This window comes from Elaeis guineensis, chromosome 4 (assembly GCF_000442705.2).
Source record: "Elaeis guineensis isolate ETL-2024a chromosome 4, EG11, whole genome shotgun sequence".
Classification (NCBI taxonomy): Eukaryota; Viridiplantae; Streptophyta; class Magnoliopsida; order Arecales; family Arecaceae; genus Elaeis; species Elaeis guineensis.
In genome coordinates, this window is record NC_025996.2 from 14,686,855 (window position 1) to 14,708,424 (window position 21,570).

Consider the following 21,570-nt stretch of genomic DNA (forward strand, 5'->3'; position numbering starts at 1 on the left):
CAAACCCCGTTCCTTTCGTTTTTAGAAATGCTAGGCATAGCTTTTGAAGCATTTTGATGCCCCGGCCTCCTTCGTGACTCCTTCCTACTTTATTCTGACAAAGCCTGGGGGTGGTGGTGGGGCCTCGTCACCTATCAGCTCAAATACAAAATTGGACGGCATGCAAATTTTTTTTTTTTTTTTATTGACTCCATGCGGGGTCAATCACCATGCGCAATGCGGCGCATAAAATATTTTTCTTTCACAAAAAATTTTTTTTTCACCAATTTCGATTGCACGCTATCTAGTGTCCATATGCTACTTAGACCATCAGTCTTCTCTTTTTTACAACACAAAGGCGATGTAAGCCTCCCTTAAAAATCAAAGATCACAAGTGTCCTTTGTTGCTTGCATCGCTTTCTAGGTTACCGGTCACATGATGCTTCTTTAAAAGCATGGACAATTTCAATTGCCACAGTATTTATTTGGCTATTAGTATGGAACAATTTGAAACCAGGGCTCCAATTTGTGCCAGTTCGTTGTTTCATTTACAGGAAATCACTACAAGCAATCTTGTAACTTATAAGAAGCTTCGCAATTATCCCGGTGAGGGACATGAAGAAGACTATGCGTGACTAACGTTATCTTATTGCCTCATCAACCAAGATGGGTTAGTTAGCACCACGAAACTAACTCTGCATGCATAAAGTGTACCAATGGAGCAGTACAACTATTAGAAAGTGATTGTTAGGCATCGAAAGAAAGAAAATAGTAGGTTTCGGTGGACCAAACTGCCACAAAAAGAGCATTGTAAAGAGTCTCACCTCATTCATTCTTTATTGCTTTGATTCAATTGCAGTGTTTTGTTAGTCATGGGCACCTGTTTCAAATGAAACTACCAACTTGGATATAATTAAACTGACCCATGTCTTGTAGTTTCACTCCTCTGGCTTCAATTTAGAAATATTATTGAGATGCATGGTCAAACTAGCTCCATAAAAGAAATTTCCTATCTATCTCATTTGGATTTGGTTGAAAAGGAAGCATACAATTTTAAATTTTGACTGGATTTGTTCGGTGATGTGCTTCTTTCAAGGAGTTGTTTACCACATAGAAAACTGTAGATCTACTAATATATAGCAGCCAAAAATTGGTAAATGCATTCGCTAAACTAAACAGATAGATTGTAACCAAGTCACCATGATCATATCTCCTTTCACCCACACCTCAGTGAACTCCAGTTTCCTGAGATCCAAGAATCACCCATTTTGACAACGAGTTTTTGCAAACCCAGAACTGGCATTTAATATTCCTACAGACTAATCAAGAGTCCATTATTATGCTTACTTTGATGATGGAACTATTCAAAATTAGATAATCAAATATAAGCATAATATTCCTATATATGTGCTCATTAGTACGGACATACTATAGTGAGACGAATAAGCATATCATTTAAAAAATCGACTTCAGATCACACGGGTATGAGTCAAATATTTGAAAGGTGGAAATTGTATTCATATTAAAGAGGTAGAAAACATGAACCTTGTAATCAGAGAAGGAAAATGATATTTAATTTTCACAAAACAATAAAGGGGGGAAGTAAATATACCTCAGAAAAGCAACCTAGGATGTACATCAGAACAAACGTTATCAAATATCCATGAACATTCTTTTGGCTGCTAGTGATGATAATCCAGCGTCTGTGGTCAAGAACTTGACAAACATTAAGAAAACTTGATAAGAATGTGCTGCTGACATGAACCATGGGGATATTAATGTCATCTTGTTCTTCTTCTATTTCTTCTACGACATTCAAAGCAGTCTGAACATGTGTAGTAAGTTTTGATCTTGCTCTCCTTGTTTGTTTGGAGCTTGCTAGGTGGAACATTAAGGTCCTCCATGAGTATTTGGCGCAGTTTCTGGTTCTCCTCCATCAACTCCTCAATGACTTGTTGATGTTTCAGTAACTGATTGCAAAAGAAAGCTGGATATATTGAGCTTGCACTAATAAGCCCGCATGGAAAGATGAAAATGACTCTTCAATGAATCATAACAACCACATCAGTTTTATCAGCAGAAGCTCCTTTTTACAAAACTAAAAGAAATTAAATCTACTTTCACAACTAAGGACAGCACTTAAATAACTTTATCTGCTAGGGAATTTTAATCTCTGAGTGAGACAATGGATTGGTTATCTCACAGTATAAACCAGACTTGCAAGATTAAAAACAGAGCTGTGAGAAGTCAAACGTTTTGAGCAAACAAAGGATTTCTTCTGAGACAGATTTTGAGGTGGCAAAGTAGCCAGATGTATTTGAAACTGGGACTTAGAAGTACCTTGTTCAGTTTCATTACCAGTAGTTGTCTACTAATAACTATAAGGAAAACCATAATTATAAAAAACTTACAATTTGTAGCACGTTATTTTCTGATCGTAGATTCCCAGCCTACAAAAGAGCATTGGTCGGATTATGTTGCATCCACGACAAAGATTAATTACATTTATCTCCAGAATTACCACTGATGATTTATCCTACAAATGCCAATTGCAAGAAATAGAAGACAAATTATGAGGTTCTTATGCAGCATGGATACTTTGCAAATTCAGATAGATCAACTAAATTATTGTACAGCATCTACAAGTTATCTCAAAGGCAAAGAAAAATAAGTGTCTCCTCAGTTAATGTAGTCAAATTTAGTGGAAACCTTTTCATCAGTTCTGGTCAGCATCATTTCTTCCCTTTTATTTTATTTTATTTTTTGTGTGCGTGCGTGCGTGTGTGTGCGTGCGTGTGCGCGCGTGTGTGCAATGACTGTTTAAACAATAAAAGAGCTTTTATCCTTTTCTTAGAAACTGCCTTTTCCTTTTAAAAGCATAAATAGAAAAATTAATAGCTTGACATTGCCTTACATATTTGTCAAGGATGGAAACAGATGATATAACCACTGGAGAGTGCTGAGTATATTTTTTGCAGAACCCTCAACAATGAAAACAAGGTAAATAGAGATGAACAAAACAAAAGAGGTGGCATGCATCAAGAAGTTGTGCGCTGGGTCTGATTACCTTTTGAAATTTAGAACGTCATAATAGAAAGCATGCTGGATTTTTATTTGCTCCATGATATGACATCAACAAAGAATAAGCACCACAGCTACATGCATGAATACTTTCATTTACCATAACTAACAGCTTTTGTGGTCCATTTTCCCATATTGGAAAACAAATTTAAACATAAGAAACTAACTTGAGAAAGGTAAATGAGAAGAAAATTACTGATGATCATTGTATTCTAGTAAGAGAAAATTATCTTCAAAGCTCAATTAGTAACATATAAACTCAGAAAACAAACAAAGGTTTTCTGGCTGTGGATATGATTATGGCACCCAAATTGATGTAAGACATATATTCACCAAACTAAGTGTTTCATATGTGCCTTGTTCTACAAGTGCAAAACCTTCATCCCTTTCTAAATATGTATTTCATGGTCAATACCAAGTTAATATTTGATCAGTTTATGTCAGTTTAATGAACTTGCAATAAAATCATTTTAGACATTGCAAACATTGTTTTTGGTGAAGGACAACTTGAGCAAATATTATCAGCTAAACCCAGGATGAAGGAAACAAATAAACGGTCCCCAATATTTTCTGGTGGCTTAAGGAACACACCAAGGTAAAGCATAATCTTAAGTATACTTTTCCTAAAGGTTTCAGGTGGTTTGCTGGCAAATTCTCTTGGTCAGTGTATGAGAGACCTGGGAGCAATACTGCCTTGGTGGGGATTGGAAAATCTAGATGTACTAGGTCAAGGGCTACGGGCTACCCCAAGTTTGCAGCTAAAAATTGCCAACGGGCCTTATTTACCAGAATGATAATATTCCCTACTTCCTGTTATATATGCCCCTAATTTATCAAACCTTTCAGCACAAGATTCCACAGGATATAAAACTAAATAAGCTGAGTTAAAACCATTATCCTAATAGAAAATCGAGAGTGTAAGCTGAAAACAATAAATGCCATCTTACACATACCACTTCATTTAGCCCCATCTCCTCATCATTTCTGAAAAGTGGATTCTGCAAGAAATTGTTGATAACCTTTTCAGTGTGACTTCCAATTGATTTTTCTGACATGGTCCTGTTTGATTCATAAGAATTATGTGTAGGTTCCTGATGGGGAGATTCATCAAATCTTGCATGTTGAAAGGTGCTCCCCGTAGTTTCAGATTCCAGATCCAAAACACTACCGCTTGAGGATTGCACTTTTTTATCAAAAGTCCCATTTAGCATAGTAATGCTGCTTTGAGCAGATCCTGGGATGATGCTTGGGGCAGAAGATAAACCAGGAACAGAACCCACATTCATCATGATCTTAGACATCATTTGCTGAAAACATGAAAGGAGTGTTAATAGAAACACAAAGAGAACCACTTATAAATGCATCATAGGAAAATTGTTGACACCTCAAGAGAAGATTGGATCAGATGAACCACTCCAGGCTTCAAGGCAAGTCCTGTCATGGACACATCAAGAGTTAGTGTCAAACTGTAAAACATGTAGAATTTCTTGCGCATCTGGTGCATTAGTTCAAACAAGTATTAGCAAGCATGCAAACACTAAAACACAGTTGCATCTGAACCACTATCAAACATCCATGAGAATTCAGGTTATATGGACAGTAGACTAATTAATATCAGGTTAACGATGGAGTTGCCACCTTGGTCATTTGACTACTGACATCTTCTTAGCTGAAGATCCTTTTGGCTGGCATTATAGACATTATTGCAGGATCCCAAACATCACTAGTCATAAAAATCATAAATTTAGCCAGCCCATGTAGTTGGGATAAGGCTTGATGGTTATGGTGATCATGATTTTGAAGCTTAACCTCATATCAATGTTCGAGAACTTAGTTTCGTTTTCCGTTTCGGCCAAGCTAAATGAGTCTCTTTTTCTTTTTCTTTTTTTTTGACAATTTTCAGCAGCTTGGTGATCTTGACTCCAATTTTGACAGGTCCATTTTACAACATAGAAAATAAAGATATCAATTAAAATTAGAAAAAAGAACCAAAAGTAATAGAAAAATAAACTAAGTCCACAGAACACACTAGAAATCATTTTAAAATGTATAATCTTGTTTTGGATTTTGGATATACTAAACTACTAACTCACAGGTTTTGCACTTAGAAAAAAAAATATTTTTTTAAAAAATATAGTACGTTTAAGAAATGCTTAGAAGATACAATATTACTTTGTGTTTTGCTGGCAATCCAACATAAGCCTATCAGATTTGAGATTTAGAATAACCAGACCTATGTCAAAACTATATTTCCCTTCAAATCTTGCTGGAAAATAATGTTTTGACTTTTGATGCACTTAGATCTCCTGAAAATCAGAAAAAAACTAAGTTCAATCTACAGAGAATGCTCCCAAGATTGAAAGAAATGAACAAATTGGCGTGCATAGCTCATGCATACAATGAATTTGGTCCTTGAACAAAAAGGCCCCTAAAGATTTTACAGACAACTTAAAAAAAAAAAAAAGAAAAGAAAAGAAAAGGGTTTGGCTGTACGTGTTGTTCAGTCTAGGTCATATTCTTCTTGGGTGAACAAAAGCAACCAAACAGGCCCTTAAGTTTTAAAATTCTGAAAAACTGAAGGAACGAGCTTTTATATCAGAGGCTTGAGTTTTGGCCAATCAAGCCTATGATCATGTTTACTTAAATTTTGTATTCAACTATAGGTCAGGATTTCAGAAAAATAAAGTGCCAAGAGCAAAAAAGAGATAAGAAAGAGCATAGAAAAAAGAGAAGAGATTAGACTCAACAATACATAACAGAACTGGAGTTCTTTTTCAGATCTGTAAGAAAAGTAATACATCAAAGAATTGTTAGACAAATTTCATATCAATGAGAAGCAAAAAAGGGCAAGGAGGGAACAAAGAAGTCACCAAAAAGAAAATAGGTTTAAGAATTCTATCATTGATAATATGGAGACAGAGGAGTGAAAATTGCTGGTTTCCTTCCCGTCTGCAGCTAAGGCTGAAATGCCAGAAGGTGCATTGACAGAAGAAAGAAGATAGCAAATATACAAATTTACATATACATACCTACAAAAATAGATACATGAATATACGTACATATGTGCGTACAAACAAGTACTTACATACATATATATATACGTATATGTACATATGTATGTACACACATACATACATGCATAGAGAGAGAGTAAGCGAAGGAGGGAGAGAGATGTTGCTGCTTGAAGAAGAGAGAGAAGAAACACAAGGCTGTAAGAAGAGGAAAAATAGGGGAGCTACTGGGACGAATGGCTAGGAAGTGGAAGGGGAAAAGAAAATAAAGAGATTCCATGTAACCTTAAATTTCAACCATCCCTGTTCGAACTTTCCCCTTGGATAATTATCATGTAAGACCCCTTATTACTAGGTTGAAGGTCTGTCCATTTTAGTTTTAAATTAATGTAATGATATTTAACTCCATTCATTATTAAGTGTCCCTCTGCTCTTTGCATAACTTATTCTGACCTGATAGCCTTGAGAATCACAAGTGCATACAATAAACCTCTAACAAGGCTATAGCATTTCAAAATCCTTTAATACCAATTCTTGATGGAGAATTTTAGTAAGCAGTGACTTGTACCAGAAATTTCATCTCTAGTTTTCAAACATTTTACCATGACAAATTCCATCCATGACAAATAAATATAACTTCCTCCAAGATATACAAGTCCTGCAGATTAGACAACAGCTGTTACAGCTCAACAATCAGTTAACTGTCCAAGGCCCAGGAGTCATCATAACTTGATAGGTATTATAAATCTGGTCACCAAATGTGCACGATAACATCTATTTCATGTTGTGTTTAATCATCCACTGGATATGCTTCCTATTCAGAATCATTCTCTTCTTCCTTCTCTCATTGATCTAGTAGATTTAACCGTTCTATGAACTTCAAGGGCATTTTGCTCACATTTGAAACAATATAAGATGGGGAGAACTGAGTCACAGATTTCTCTGCATTCAGCAATGAAATTCTGGTTGAAAATGGAAGTGCCTAGCATACATACCCTGATGCATCACCTTAAGCATGATCTATTTGCAAAGAACCAGATGATGATGATGATGAAAGAAACGATTTTGCATTTTGAATGAGAAACAAGATGAGCCACAATAAGCTCTTCATTCTCACATCTATCCTTTCTATGCAACAATTTATGGACATTGTATTGTTTTATTGCACAAAGCAAGCGCATGTTGCGAATTGTGAAACTTTTGCTAATGAATCTGATGATAATCATATTTGAGGGCGGGGGATGGGGTGGGTGGGTGTGGGGGAGGGGTTTGGGGGGAGGGGGCACACTATTCCACCAAGCTTTTCTCAGACATACGTGTTATTTATCTTTTCTGATACCAAATTCCACTGAGTAAAAATATACATAAGTTTAAGATTGCAAACTTAAATTCAACCATCTCTTTATATTCAAAGAAATAAATATTCCATCTTCACGTGACTTATTCCCTTTACCTTCCTTCTCCCCTACTTCATTTTTCTTTCTCCTATTTTAAGTATAAGGACATGACAGATTCCTGGCCAAGCAGCACAAGCACTGTTTGGAACGAGATGCCTTGTTCCTGTCCTCCCAAAATCAAGAAGTGAAGTAACCTCTTCTTTATCTAAATCAAATTCCTTTTCTCTATGTTAGTGTCCCATGTAGAAAAGAACTGGGCAATGTAATATTTTTCCGAATTCAAAAAAACAACAGCCCTTGCTAAAACACAGATTTATTAAAAATTGTGTCCTGATTTTGTGTGTCATTCCTGATAATGATTCAAGTAGTTCACAATTCCTAGTTTTTTTCCTCTTTTCTAACTCCATTTCTAATTTACCAACTCATATCTTCCATAAATATAGTTTGTGTGGCTCCATACTAGCAGCCCACACTGCACGTACATTTCGCAATTCGAAACAGAGACATTTTGTCATATGAACATAAAGTGTTCATCTCAGGATAGGCAAAATCAATTAGCAATAGAGTTAGACTAGTATTTTCCATTGGTTCACATCAAATGTTCTGGATCCTTCATTTTCTGCAATAGTTTCACTATTATGCATCACCTGATCTGTTTTTAGCAATTTAAGAAGTTTTAAGTTGATATCTTGACAACCTTAAAACAGCAGAAATAGCAAAATATGCAAAACGAAAAATTCTCAGCTTACTCCAAATCCATTTTGTATCCACAGAAAACCAACAAAAATATTTAATGATTCACAAACCTAGAAGTGCTTTCATTCTCATTAAAGTCCAAACTGTGCAGCAAATGATATATTCTTTGAGCCACTTGTAAAGTAGGAGACGTGCAAAAAGCAGTCCAAATAGAAACTTTCATTACCTAGAAAGCATGCTTGGTACCATGCAACTAAGTTCTAGCTTACCAAATATACACAAATGTATGCACAGAAACACCTGAATTAAGATTACAGATAGTGTGCATGTCATTGAAGGAAATAATATTTTCACATGCGGAACAACTGAGATGGAACAGGAAACAAAGGGATTGAAAGAAAAGTTCTACAATGCACTAGTAGACTACCAAAAGGCCTAGTATAACACATACCTACTCCAAAGCCATGGCCAACACCAACCCCACATCCAATACCTGCTTCAATGTTCTTCATCCCCAACTTCTTTAGCTGATCAACAAGTAGCAGACAGTGAGAATTTATATGATTTCAGCCCTTAAGATATAACAAAAATATGAACTAGATCAATGTGCTGACAGAGCCATTAACATGTCTTCCAACTCCAGAAAAAGCATCTGTTGCACCTCTTGTGGCACTCATGACTTGCTGCAGTACTGGTATGGCACCTGATCAAAGCAGGGTGAATATTCATTTGTGGGAAAACTACCACATCAACACCAAATGATAAAGCAAAAAATTGAAGTATAAACATGGAGGCAAATGTGACTGCTAATCAAGCACAATATCTAAATTCTATCTGCATTTTTGGAACATAGAGAATTGATAAATGATTAGAACTTATTACACAGAACAAAAGGTTAATTGAAAGTGCAAGAATTTCTGTGTGAATAAAAAATAGAGAAGAAACAATTTCCAAGTACCAGAAATATATAAATGCAAATAAGCTCGACAATTATAATTATCAAGCATGAACCAAAAAAATTGTTTCTGTAAAAAGGGAATGATCATGGTGCAATAGTCAAAATCATGAAGGTTCTATGGAGGCTTGATCAGACATCTGTGACAGACTTTTGACCTGATGTCAACCCTCTATGAATTGGTGTCTAATTTAAAAAGATGTGAAATCGAAACCTACATGGCTAGTAGTGAGATCTAATTTGTTGGTAGTAAATTTACACTTTAGAAACCAATCAGCTAACCTCTAAGATTTTTCCTGAACTGGGAAATAATGTAGAACGTAAGGAAGAATGTCAGTGTTGATATCCGAATTTGAAAATGTTTCTGAGACACAAACAATAAGCCAAAGAGGCAGATGCAGATGACAAGAATAAGATATTTTCACACAGTCTTACAGAAACCCAATCTACACAAAGGATACCACATGAGGAGTTATCACGAAATTGCAGAAACTTTTCGGCAATTAAAAATTTCTGGAGCAATTACAGGAAGCAAGTGGAGAATGTCCAAGTAAAATCAGCATTGGAATTACTGTTAGTGCAACATAACGCATGATGGAAAATAAACACTCCATGCCTTCCGTGGTGTAAGCTACAGTCAATATATGCAGAATCAATGACAGTGGCTCTCAATGTTTCAGAAGGCATAACAAAATTAACAAAAAATTCAGAAAGAAAATATTGCTAGCTATTTTAATATATTTGTAATTGTGGGATGTACAGAAGAGACAGAGTATTTGAATTGAAACATGCCTAATATCTTCTAGTAGATCTTCAGTGCTTCCTCTGGTAATTGAATAAGCACTTAATTTTGACACCACTGTGAGTTATTGTCAGTCTCGTCAAGCTGGTACCCTTCCATGATTCAGAGGCAGAAAAACATGCTTCTATAGTTCAATAAAATTACAATATTTGTACATGCTATCAACTGCAAATAAAGAAAATACTTTATGATGTCTTTTAAAGTAATGAGTCAAAAATTTATATAGTTTCCATAGTGGTCACCATCATTTTGAATACAAAATCCAACTAATAAGCCACTTCTGCTTGCGTCATACTTCATGAGATCAATCTGAAGCTCGTTGGTGATAATTACGTTGTGTTCATGAAGTGAATAACAGTTGAAACATAATCTAATGGCCTAAGTATACCAAACAATGAAGTTAACAAACGGGATTGCCTGCATATTAGAAATCTTGGCTCACATAAATCAACTTCACGAAAACCATAAATTAGAAATGCATACTACATGTCCATGAATTGACATGCAAACTTAAACATCACGAAATGCGATGTAAGTCAAGCTTCGCTTCATGCACATAACGCGTTCGCGAAATCTCCTCATAGAGAAAAGACCAGAACAATCACCCATTCAAACAGTACATCGGCATTTCCCGGTATAGTTGGCTGAGTCTTCTTCGCCCTTTCCTTTGAACAAAATTCCCAAGTCCATCACCTAATGGAAGTGTTTGTTGGGGTTTAAGGGGTGGAGAGAGTACTTTACCTAGATATATGGGCCGGCCAACGCCGATACCAATCCCACAACCCGCGCCGAATCCCGTAAAGACCTGGAAAACCTTGAGGCTGAAGGGATTCTCCATCCGGAAAGCCGAGCTTCTTCGGGCACCGATGGCGGTATCCATTTGATTAGACCTTCACCGAGCTGGAAAGCTCATTCGGGCCTCGTGCCGATATGTCACCGGCCGGAATAAAGGAATGAGCCAAGGCGTGCCCAGGCCTTCTTTTTCTTTCTTTCCTTTTTTTTTTTCCGGGTACATACGGGATCAGAGGCCCCAAACAAAAACGGAACAAAAACACAAACAAGGGAAAAGAAAAATTACAAACCGAGAAACGAAACTCGATTCCCTTTCCTAATTTACGTGCAAATCATCGGTGAAACCAAAACAATGATCGTTTGCCTAGGATGTAATACTGTTAGAAGGCTTGATTGCGTGGCCCAATGGCACCTCCACCCCGTGTGAGAAGGTTTTGAGCGTGGATGAATTCACGAGTTTGGTCTGTATCTTCCGCACACACTGAAAGAATGATTCCTCAATCGTCAGATTGTGCAATACCTGCTTCAAGATATGTGTAGATAATTGGGCCACCTCCTAGGGCCGACTTAAAGATAAGACCATTAAAGTCTTTATTTTAGACCCCCCGAACCCTCTGCCATCTGTCTCCATTGTGTCCAGTCGTTCACTCACGAGAAGATGAATGACGTCGAAGATAGAGACGACGAGATTAGAGACGATGAGATGGGAGATGGAGAATGTCCATCTCTAACATATATCAGGACCATCTTCTCGTCGGAGATGGCAAGACAGGAGTCACGACCTCACGGGACTTGAGAGTGGTTCTTGATAAGGAGGCGGTCATCGGTGGAGAAGAACAGATGCCCATCAGAACTGCAGGCGAAGAGTCCGCAATTTGAATGGTGGGGTCACTAGAGAGCTTGCAAAGGGAGGCCTCAAGATGGGTGTGGGTGACACTGACGAGGAGGCCATCGAAAGCACGAGCGGCACCACCGTTGATGGAGAGGATGCGGATCCATCCGACGACAGCGGTCTGGCTTGAGGGGCGTCTCCCGGTCTCCAGCGGTAGACATTCCAAACTTGAGGGACGTCTTTGACAGCGGGGGGTTTCGGGCTTCCAGCAGCTGAGTGGTGGCAAAGAAGATGGAAGGGTGCGATGGTCAGTTTTTTTTTTTCTTTTCGAAATTACGATACATATGGCAAACGATGCAGTTATTATGCGGTCTCTGGTTTTTTCCAACCCTCACCCGTCCCAGAAAGTGCAAGCTCGAGTTCAAGGTTGTTGAGCCCCTCCCACCCTCCGTCTAGCTTAGCGAGATCATTGAGGAGCTCAAGGCCCACGATGGCTCCGATCCTAAAAAACCCCTCCTCATGGCCATCAAGGGCTAGATCTACCGCGTCATCCAGAGTAGATCGATCTCTACCCCTCTTTCTCTCTTTTCATCATCTTTCTTTTATTTCTAATCAGATTTGATAATTTTTTCGTTCCATGCTGTTTCATATTTTTTTTTAACTTTTTTTTTATCAAAATCAGTTTCTCATCCGTTACTTTTAGATTTTTAATCTCTATCAGTCTTTTTGTTTGGGTACTTCACGAGGATTCTAGTATTGTGGTCGAAGATATGGCTTAGTTTTGGTTCGGTTTTGATCAGTAAATTTTTTTTTTTTTTGGGAAACAGAGGAGGAAGTGAGCCACTTCCCCCTCGCAAAAGAGCATAATATATTAATACTTACTGTTACAAAGGATAAATAAAGAGTAAAGGGTACATCCCCTGAAGGTTAAGTGAATGTAACAGGCCCCATTGCACCCAAAGGTTGCATGAGAGGGTCTAATCAATTGTCTTCAGAAGGACTGATGCGCAGAATTTAAAAAAGGGTAACAAACAAAGTCGATGCACCCCCATTGATTCAGCAGAGCCCAAAAGTCTATTGTCAGCCTCGACTATTGAACGCTTTCATTTGATAACCGTTTCCTCTTCCGAAACTGCTTAAAGCACTCTAAACATTTACATTATCTGTGTGCTGCAACCAACTCTCAGCAAGAAGGGTAGCTTCTTTAGCCCGTCGCGATGCCACTTTCGCTTCAAAATCAAATACCCGATGATTACATTCACTCCAAATATACCAGCAACCGATGACAAAGGAGCACTCCATAGCAGGAAAAACATGAGTAATAGAAATATGCTTTCTCCGATCCATTTTCTCCAAACCTCTGTCATGTTATCAGGCAACAATGGCACACTAAATTTTCTCCAGAACACCTGCCAAAAAGGCTTGGAGTAGTTGCATAATAAAAACAAATGATCGATTGACTCTTCCTCCTCATAGCATAGAGAACAAACCTCCGATACTGAAACACCTTTTTTAAGAAGATTTTTGGCTGTCAAAATTTTATCAGAGTAACATAGCCAGGTAAAAACCTTAGCTTTTTTTGGGATCGGTAGCTTCTAAAAGAACTTACCGAGAGGAGATAGCACCCCTCCATGTTTCAGAAACCTATAGCAAACGTTTACTGTAAAAGATCCTGAGCTATTCCATTTCCAAAACCAACCGTCCAAATTTTGATTTGGAGAGCAGGAGAGAAGAGTCAAGATAAAAGTGTGACATTCTCTGATCGCTTGAAAGTTCAGTGGGTGCTGAAAAATATCAAGATCCATCAAGATAAGATTGGAAACTCTTTCGATTTTTGAGAAGAAATCTGCAACAGAAATATTTTTGTTCTTTGCCAACAAATGAAGGTTGGGGAATACCAACGAGAAGGACTGATCCATGGACCAAGGGTCATCCCAAAAAGAAATAAGGTCTCTTTTCCCAATCTTTGGTTGGAAGAGCTGCTTGAATAATTTAGATGTGCTAAGGATATCTTTCCAAAAGGGGAAGGAAGATCTTCGTGAATAAGTTGTTGGGGTAGATGGTGGTTTTTTGGAGAAGCAAATAGCTCGAACCAACTTGCACCAAGATTTGTGTTGCTCCCTAAAGAATTTCCACCACCACTTAAGAAGTAAGGCAGTGTTTAGAGCTGAAATATCAATCAAATCCAAGCCTCCTAGAGCTCGAGGTCTGCACATCAAACTCCAACTAACCAGATATTTCACCCGACTACTCCTCTGTTGACCATTCCAAACAAAATCCCGACAAAGCTTGTTTATTCGTTGAATCACCATTACAGGGAGGTGGAAAACTGACATCCAATAAATTGGAATAGCCCGTAATATCGAGTTGCAAAGAACCATCCATCCAGCTAGAGATAGGGTGTTAGTCTTCCAACTTTGCATCCATGTTGAAGTTTTTTCAAGAATAAAGGACCAGTCACTGCGCCTAGGAGTGGAATGATGAAGAGACAAGCCAAGGTATTTGATAGGTTGTTAGGACCTGACACTTCGAAATTCGATCTATATTGAGCCCACAGCGAGGTCCGTGAAGAAAAACGAAGTCCAACGAGCCCAAGATCATCTCAAACAGAGTCCGGATGAAGGAGATACGTCCGATTGAAGTTAGCATGAAGTCCAGAGCGGCGGAGGATCGGCAATGGCCCAACGCGCAGAGTGCGGCCCAAGTCCGGGCACACACGCGCGGGGCACGGCCCAAGCCCAGGCACGTGGATGCAGGAGTAGCCCAGGCCCATGCGCACGTGCATGCGGGTTCAGCGGCCTGATATCCCAGTCCATGGTGGACCGAGCAGTGCACGAGTGGGCTTATGAACCGAGGGGGCATTTCCCCTCGATTTCTCGTGATCCACTATGGATCGGACGACGTTTCCTTCTCGATTTTTGTAGTCTGCGGCTTATTCCGTGGACCACATCGCGATCGGACTGCCCTGGGAGCTGTTGGTTACGATCCGATGATCCTGGGTGGTCTTCTGTGTGTACCGTAAGAGTCTGTCTCTTATTATTTTTGGGTTTTAAGCCTTTATAAGGTTCAGTTGTGTGAACAGTGAACGTGGTGGTGTGACGCGGGCTTGTTCGGCAAAGAACCTAGAATCCAGAGAGAGCAGATGCCACGTGCCGAGAGGAGTAGGAGCAGGACTTCTGGACAGCGGACAGCGGTCGCTTCAGGGGTTCAGGGAGGCCTTTCTAGAGAGAGAGTTTTGTGAGGGAGAACTTTCTGTGAGGGAGAGATTGGGTGTACGAGGGTTGAAGTGTATCTCCTCTTGTAATTTTTTCTTTTTTCTCATAGTGAAGTTTGTATGCCTCATGGAGATGAGTTCTTTTTTGGCTGATCCACGTATTTGATTGTATTCTGTTTTATTTCTTTTTTCTTTTTGCTGCGATACGTAGTATTGAAAAGATCTTAAGAAGTGGTGTTCTGACCAGACATCCATCTACATAGGTAATTTTGAAACCTGACAACCAAGCATTTTGCCAAATATGTTACTTAGAGAATTCGAGACCCCCAAGCCTACCAATTGAGATTTGACAGAGTTGATTTTTAGACCAGATGTCAGTTCAAAACCATACAAGATGAACTTCAGAGTATTGCTATTTTCTTTATCTGCTTCGTAGAATAGCAATGTATCATCGACAAAATGCAAACTATGAAAGTGGCCAGTTATGTTGTAAGAGCCAATACCATCCAGCAGCCCCTCTGAATTGGCTGTCTTCAAGATCCTAGTTAGAGTATCAACCACCAAGATAAAAAAGAGATGAGGTAGCGGATTACCTTGTTTCAATCCTATGCGATTAATAAACCAAGGATCGGAGGAATTGTCAATGACCAGCACCGATGTAGAGGAATCTAATAAGGAGCACACCCAAGCAATCCATCTATTACCAAAACCCCTGAAGAAGTTTGAACAAAAACTCTCAGGAAACACCGTCGAAAGCTTTTTCAAAGTCAAGTTTACAAAGAATACCAGGGGTTTTAGTTCGATGATCAGTAAAGTTATATTTCCTTCTGATGCAATGCCATGATTAATATCTCTATTTTAACGATACCCATATATTCTCTCACTTCTCTAATTAGGTATCAATTTCTAATCAATCAATGGATATATACACAATGGTTATATTTTTTTCTATAAAAGTAAGTCTTTTTTTTTTAATTTATGGTATCTGTTGGGTATAAAATACCCACAGCCGAAACCCACGCCAGCACCGACATCAGCACAGCTCCGCCCGGACTCCTACGGGAGCTGGGCTCCGCCGCCAGCACCGACATCAGCACAGCTCCGCCCGGACTCTTACGGGAGTCGGGCTCCGCCGCCAGCACCGACATCAGCACAGCTCCGCCCGGACTCCTACGGGAGCCGGGCTCCACCGCCAGCACCGACATCAGCACAGCTCCGCCCGGACTCTTACGGGAGCCGGACTCCACCTCCAGCACCGACATCAGCACAGCTCCGCCCGGACTCCTACGGGAGCCGGGCTCCGCCCTCGACATCAGCGCAGCTCCGCCCGGACTCCTACGGGAGCCGGGCTCCGCCGCCAACATCAGAACAGCTCCGCCCGGACTCCCACGGGAGCCGGGCTCCGCTTTCAGTATCAACTGCTGGTAAGCTCCATCCGGACTCCTACGGGAGCCGGACTTCACCTCTAACTTTGGTTGCAGCACAGCTCCGCCCGGACTCCTACGGGAGCCGGGCTCTGCCCTCGACATCAACTGCAACGCAGCTCCGCCCGGACTCCTACGGGAGCCGGGCTCCACCTCCGACATCAATTGCGGGTAAGCTCCGACCGGACTCCTACGGGAGCCGGACTTCACTTCTAACTTTGATTGCAGCGCAGCTCCGCCCGGACTCCCACGGGAGCCGGGCTCCACCGACGACATCAGCGCAGCTCCACCCGGACTCCTACGGGAGCCGGGCTCTGCCGCCAACATCAGAACAGCTCCGCCCGGACTCCCACGGGAGCCGGGCTCCGCTCTCAGTATCAACTGCTGGTAAGCTCCATCCGGACTCCTACGGGAGCCGGACTTCACCTCTAACTTTGGTTGCAGCACAGCTCCGCCCGGACTCCTACGGGAGCCGGGCTCCGCCCTCGACATCAACTGCAACGCAGCTCCGCCCGGACTCCTACGGGAGCCGGGCTCCGCCTCCGACATCAATTGCGGGTAAGCTCCGACCGGACTCCTACGGGAGCCGGACTTCACTTCTAACTTTGATTGCAGTGCAGCTCCGCCCGGACTCCCACGGGAGCCGGGCTCCACCGACGACATCAGCGCAGCTCCACCCGGACTCCTACGGGAGCCGGGCTCCGCCGCCAACATCAGAACAGCTCCGCCCGGACTCCCACGGGAGCCGGGCTCCGCTCTTAGTATCAACTGCTGATAAGCTCCATCCGGACTCCTACGGGAGCCGGACTTCACCTCTAACTTTGGTTGCAGCACAGCTCCGCCCGGACTCCTACGGGAGCCGGGCTCCGCCCTCGACATCAACTGCAACGCAGCTCCGCCCGGACTCCTACGGGAGTCGGGCTCCGCCTCCGACATCAATTGCGGGTAAGCTCCGACCGGACTCCTACGGGAGCCGGACTTCACTTCTAACTTTGATTGCAGCGCAGCTCCGCCCGGACTCCCACGGGAGTCGGGCTCCACCGACGACATCAGCGCAGCTCCACCCGGACTCCTACGGGAGTCGGGCTCCGCCGCCAACATCAGAACAGCTCCGCCCGGACTCCCACGGGAGCCGGGCTCCGCTCTCAGTATCAACTGCTGGTAAGCTCCATCCGGACTCCTACCGGAGCCGGACTTCACCCTTAACTTTGATTGCAGCGCAGCTCCGCCCGGACTCCCACGGGAGCCGGGCCCCACCGACGACATCAGCGCAGCTCTGCCCGGACTCCTACGGGAGCCGGGCTCCGCCGCCAACATCAGAATAGCTCCGCCCGGACTCCTACGGGAGCCGGGCTCCGCTCTCGGTGCCGGGCTCCGCTCTCGGTACCAACTGCTGGAGGAGCCGAGCCTTAAGGAAGCCGAGCCTCATCTCTGACGCCAGCGACTACAGCCGCAAGCAGACTCCGCCTGGACTCCTACGAAAGCCGGGCTCCACCCACAACTTCAGCTCCGAGAAGGTTCCGCCCGGACTCCCCCGGGAGTAGGGCTCCGCTCACGACCCCTACCGCCAGGAGGACCTCACCCGGACCTCAACAGAAATCGGGCTCCGGCCGTTGCCGAGCTTCAATCGACAGATCCACGCCCCTTGACAGGCCCTCAAAACGGCCACGACCCTGCTCCACTTCCTGTGGCGGACTCTGTGCAGTACCATCATTCCCTGACAGGCCGCAGTAACCATAGCCGCCCTGCTCCACTTCCTGTGGCGGACTCCGCACAGCTCCACTATACCCTGGCAGGCCACAGTAACGGCCACGAACCTGCTCCACCTCCTGCGACGGATACCACGCGATTCTCCTGTCCGCTGACAACGGACGCTGCTCCACCCCTCACAACAGATTCCACGTGACGGGTCGAGGTGATGGCCACGTGTCTGCTCCATTATCTTTCGCAATCAATTCCCCTGACCAGGGGCGTACCACTACCAGGCGGTTACAAACGTCGCCATCAATCCGCTGCCTCCTCCGTCTATAAAAGGGGGATCCAGATACGTTATTCTCTAAGCTCATTCTTCCTTATCTCAAAACTCTGCTAAATTCTCCGTTCGAGCACTCCATTCTTGTTGAGGCAGAAAACTGACTTGAGCGTCGGAGGGTCTTGCCGAAGCAACCCCACCTCCGGTTTAGACTTCCCTTGCAGGTCCCGGCGGCGACCGCGGCTTCCCCGACTCCAGCTTCTCCGACGCAAGCGGATTTTTGCACCAACAGTATCCATTTCTTAATTCTTCTTTCGTTATTCTCTTTATTCTTCTCTTTGGAATACTTTTTAAGGCTCTAACTCATATTTTCTACAGTTTGCACTCCTATACAAGATAATTAGTTGATTATTCATCTCATTTGCAATTAGCATTCAACAATCAGATACTATTATTCTAACATTTGCAGATTTTTTTTATTAAATTTAGGATTTCTATTACATTATTATATTATCTCTATTTTATTTAATACTTAATTTATTAAATTAAAAATTTTAATTGTTGATCTTGTATTAGTCATTTAAAAAATATAAAATCTTGTATTAATCAAATCTTACTTAAAATCAACAATGTCTCAAGAAAGATTAGATGGATTGGCTATATTATCAATTGTTAAAAAAATATTAGAAGAACTTGAGTATAAAAGTTTAATTAAATATTCTGTATCTCAAAAAGTTAGAAAAATAAAATTTCAGTAAAAAATTTATATAAATTTTAATAGAAAAAAGAGTCAAATTTTAGCATTTAGCTTTAGACCTCCTTATATGTTGAGCCGTCCCTGCAGCCTCGACCTTATGTGATAAGGTTTTAAGCATGGATGAATTCACAAGTTTGGATTATATCTTTCGCACACTGAAAGAATGATTCCTCAGAGTGCTTTCAAATCCATGCAAGATACGATCCAATGATTGATGCCATGAAAAAAGATTAATCATTCTTTCGTGCGAAAGATAAAATTCGAACTCTAAATTCACAGCTCAACATGCCATTCTTCGGTGCGGTGCGGGAGATAGATAGGAGCTGACTTTATGAAGAGCAAAAGCATGGGCAATCCAATCGATTGTGTGAGTTCACACGAGTTTTGCTTGATAAAATGTAGTTTATCATGATTTTACCATGGTTCAAATGTGATGTTGGACTTGCTCAAGTCTATAATGGCTGGTATGCATGGACTCTTTTTTGGAGTTCAGTGCATTTAGAGCTAGAGAAATGAGATACATCCATCATTCAGCTCTTGCTGAACCTTTTTTTCCTATGAATGATGCAATATTTTTGACGTTAGTGTCAACTTCGGAGCTTTATAGTGGGTAGGATGGAGTTTTAATGTTAGGATGGCAACTAATAGAAGAAAATATGACAAATATTTGAAATAAATGCAACATCAGTATTTCAACTAAAGGTGACCTAGCACCACCACCACATGGGGAGTCAATTTGCCCAATATAATTTCCATCAATCAAGTCGATGTGAGAAATATATACCGTGAAGTTTCCACTACTACTAGCAAAATTTATTAATTTAACCAACTCTTTTCTCTGACTTCATACATGCTTCGCTGCTGTTATCAACAGTTACACCCAGCTCTAACATCACTCCTTTATTTACTGTTTCATGACTTGCTTCTCTGTAATTATACAAATGGTCCTTTTGTTTATGGGGCTTCTGTCCTTTCCTCCTTGTTCCTTCTTTATGTTGCTTCTGCTTATATTTTGATTGCAGGATGTTTTGACCCTTTACATACTTTCTTATGTAATTAGCCACTCGTACTCTTTCTATTTTATTAATATACAGCCACTGGCACCACTGTTAATCCAAAAAAAAAACCAACTCTTCTATGAGCTATAATGGTTTTGAATTCTACTTCAAGTGAAGCATACCTGGAAGCAGGAATGTCAATGGTCTAGGTCAGCAGAGGAGATCCAATATCTCATATTAGCATAATCTGATGATCCGGATTGAGATAGAATAAAACAGGGCCAATGAATTGGCATATTGACATCTAGATGGTCAGCAACGGTTTCTACTCAAGATCAATGTCGAGTTCAACAAGAAAACGTAAGGAAGCCATCTGAGTATCCTCTTTTCATGAGATTTCTGAGTACCGTTAGAACTGCCCTTTTCTTTTATATCTGATTGGAATATAATTGAACTCATAGCTTGTGTGCAATTTATTCTAGATTGCTCAAACCCCTTTTTAGTGACGCTGATCATGTGGTGCAAGTATGAAGTATCAAAGCCAAAAATGTGGTGCATACTAGCCAAATGACAGGTTGAACACTAGACTTTTTGATCGTTTCAAACTGTGTCAAACATACGGAAGAGAAGGGTGATGTTATAAAGCATCTAAACCTGGACCCATTTTTGTCTGTGGGCATCATATTTTTGATTAATATGACAAACCTTCTTTATTAGATTAAGCTGTCAATTTTTTAGAAGTCTACGGCAGGTGACAAGGATTCAAAGTATGCTAAGATGAAGTTCCTAAGATTCTGTATTCATTTTCAAGAAATAGACGCATTCTAGTATGACTACTGGATAGATTCATCTTCAACTCGTTTCAGATTAAATGCTAAGAATTGGTATAAAAACCAGCCTTTGAATGCTGATGCCTTTTATTTTCGAGGAAAAGCTAATTCCTTTTTAAAGTCAAGTGTTAGTTCAGCCACCTTAGTTTCATCTAGGAACTACTGCATCTTGCAATATTCTTAGTTGTGAAAATAACAGGTTTCATGCATTGCAGAAGGAGATTAATGGGATAATTGAATCATGGGTTTCTTCAAGTCCTTTAAAATGTAGCTTTTGCATTAAAAGATTGATCATTCATTAATTTGATTCAGCTAATGTGATATAGTAATTTTTGAGGTTAAAAAAGTGATATAGTTTTTTTTTTTTTAATTTTTTAAAGATTAGAAGGGGTTAGTCGATCTCCATCATTTTTATCCTTGCTCATCCCATTGTTGGGTGGCTGGCTCCATCCAAAGTCGAACCTGCACCCCCCTTTGCCATTACCATGCGAGCAAGCGTTCAGTGGTAACAGTGATACAGTAATTTCTACAAATTGTGGATCAATCCGAACATTTGAGTTCTGTGCATGAGTTCTGGAACATGAGAATTGAAACTAGGACAACTTGGGCATCTGCATTAAAACAAAGCGATATTGCTTTTAAAGCATGAAAGGACCATATGGTGGTCCTTAATTTAAAAAAAACGTCTTCTCAAATAAGCAGAGTCAAAAATCTGCTTTTAGAAAATGAAGCACCTATTTTATTTTCAAACATTACAAGTTTGCCTTCCATGAAAGTGGATAAACCGTAGTTTGTTGAAATACATTATGCTATATACACCCACCCACAAT

At 40.9% G+C, this 21,570-nt stretch overlaps 1 protein-coding gene across 9 annotated transcripts; it reads right to left on the minus strand.

The window, feature by feature from the left end:
- Positions 1–1,464: 1,464 nt before the first annotated feature.
- LOC105043758 (uncharacterized) lies at positions 1,465–11,210 on the minus strand. Of its 9 annotated transcripts, none has more exons than XM_073255643.1 (8): positions 10,663–10,793; positions 9,912–10,013; positions 8,791–8,867; positions 8,616–8,691; positions 4,445–4,494; positions 4,014–4,367; positions 2,391–2,515; positions 1,465–2,019 (listed from the first exon to the last, which is right to left on the minus strand). In XM_073255643.1, the coding sequence occupies exons 3-8, from the start codon at positions 8,839–8,841 to the stop codon at positions 1,761–1,763; spliced, it is 915 nt and encodes a 304-aa protein (XP_073111744.1). In that variant the 5' UTR covers positions 8,842–8,867; positions 9,912–10,013; positions 10,663–10,793; the 3' UTR covers positions 1,465–1,760. The 9 variants fall into 9 exon arrangements, with proteins under 9 accessions (XP_073111744.1, XP_073111743.1, XP_073111742.1 ...); XM_073255642.1 differs by having other exon boundaries at positions 8,779–8,867; positions 10,663–10,792; XM_073255641.1 differs by lacking the exon at positions 9,912–10,013 and having other exon boundaries at positions 10,663–11,210.
- Positions 11,211–21,570: the final 10,360 nt, after the last annotated feature.

Coding starts and splice junctions, on each gene's coding strand:
- LOC105043758 (XM_073255640.1), bottom strand. CDS start 10,801: ATGGATACCGCCATCGGTGCCCGAAGAAGCTCGGCTTTCCGGATGGAG. Junction 8,868..10,662: donor TGGCCGGCCCATATATCTAG/GTAAAGTACTCT, acceptor TGCTTTGATCAG/GTGCCATACCAGTACTGCAG. Junction 2,020..2,390: donor AAAATAACGTGCTACAAATT/GTAAGTTTTTTA, acceptor GATTCATTGAAG/AGTCATTTTCATCTTTCCAT.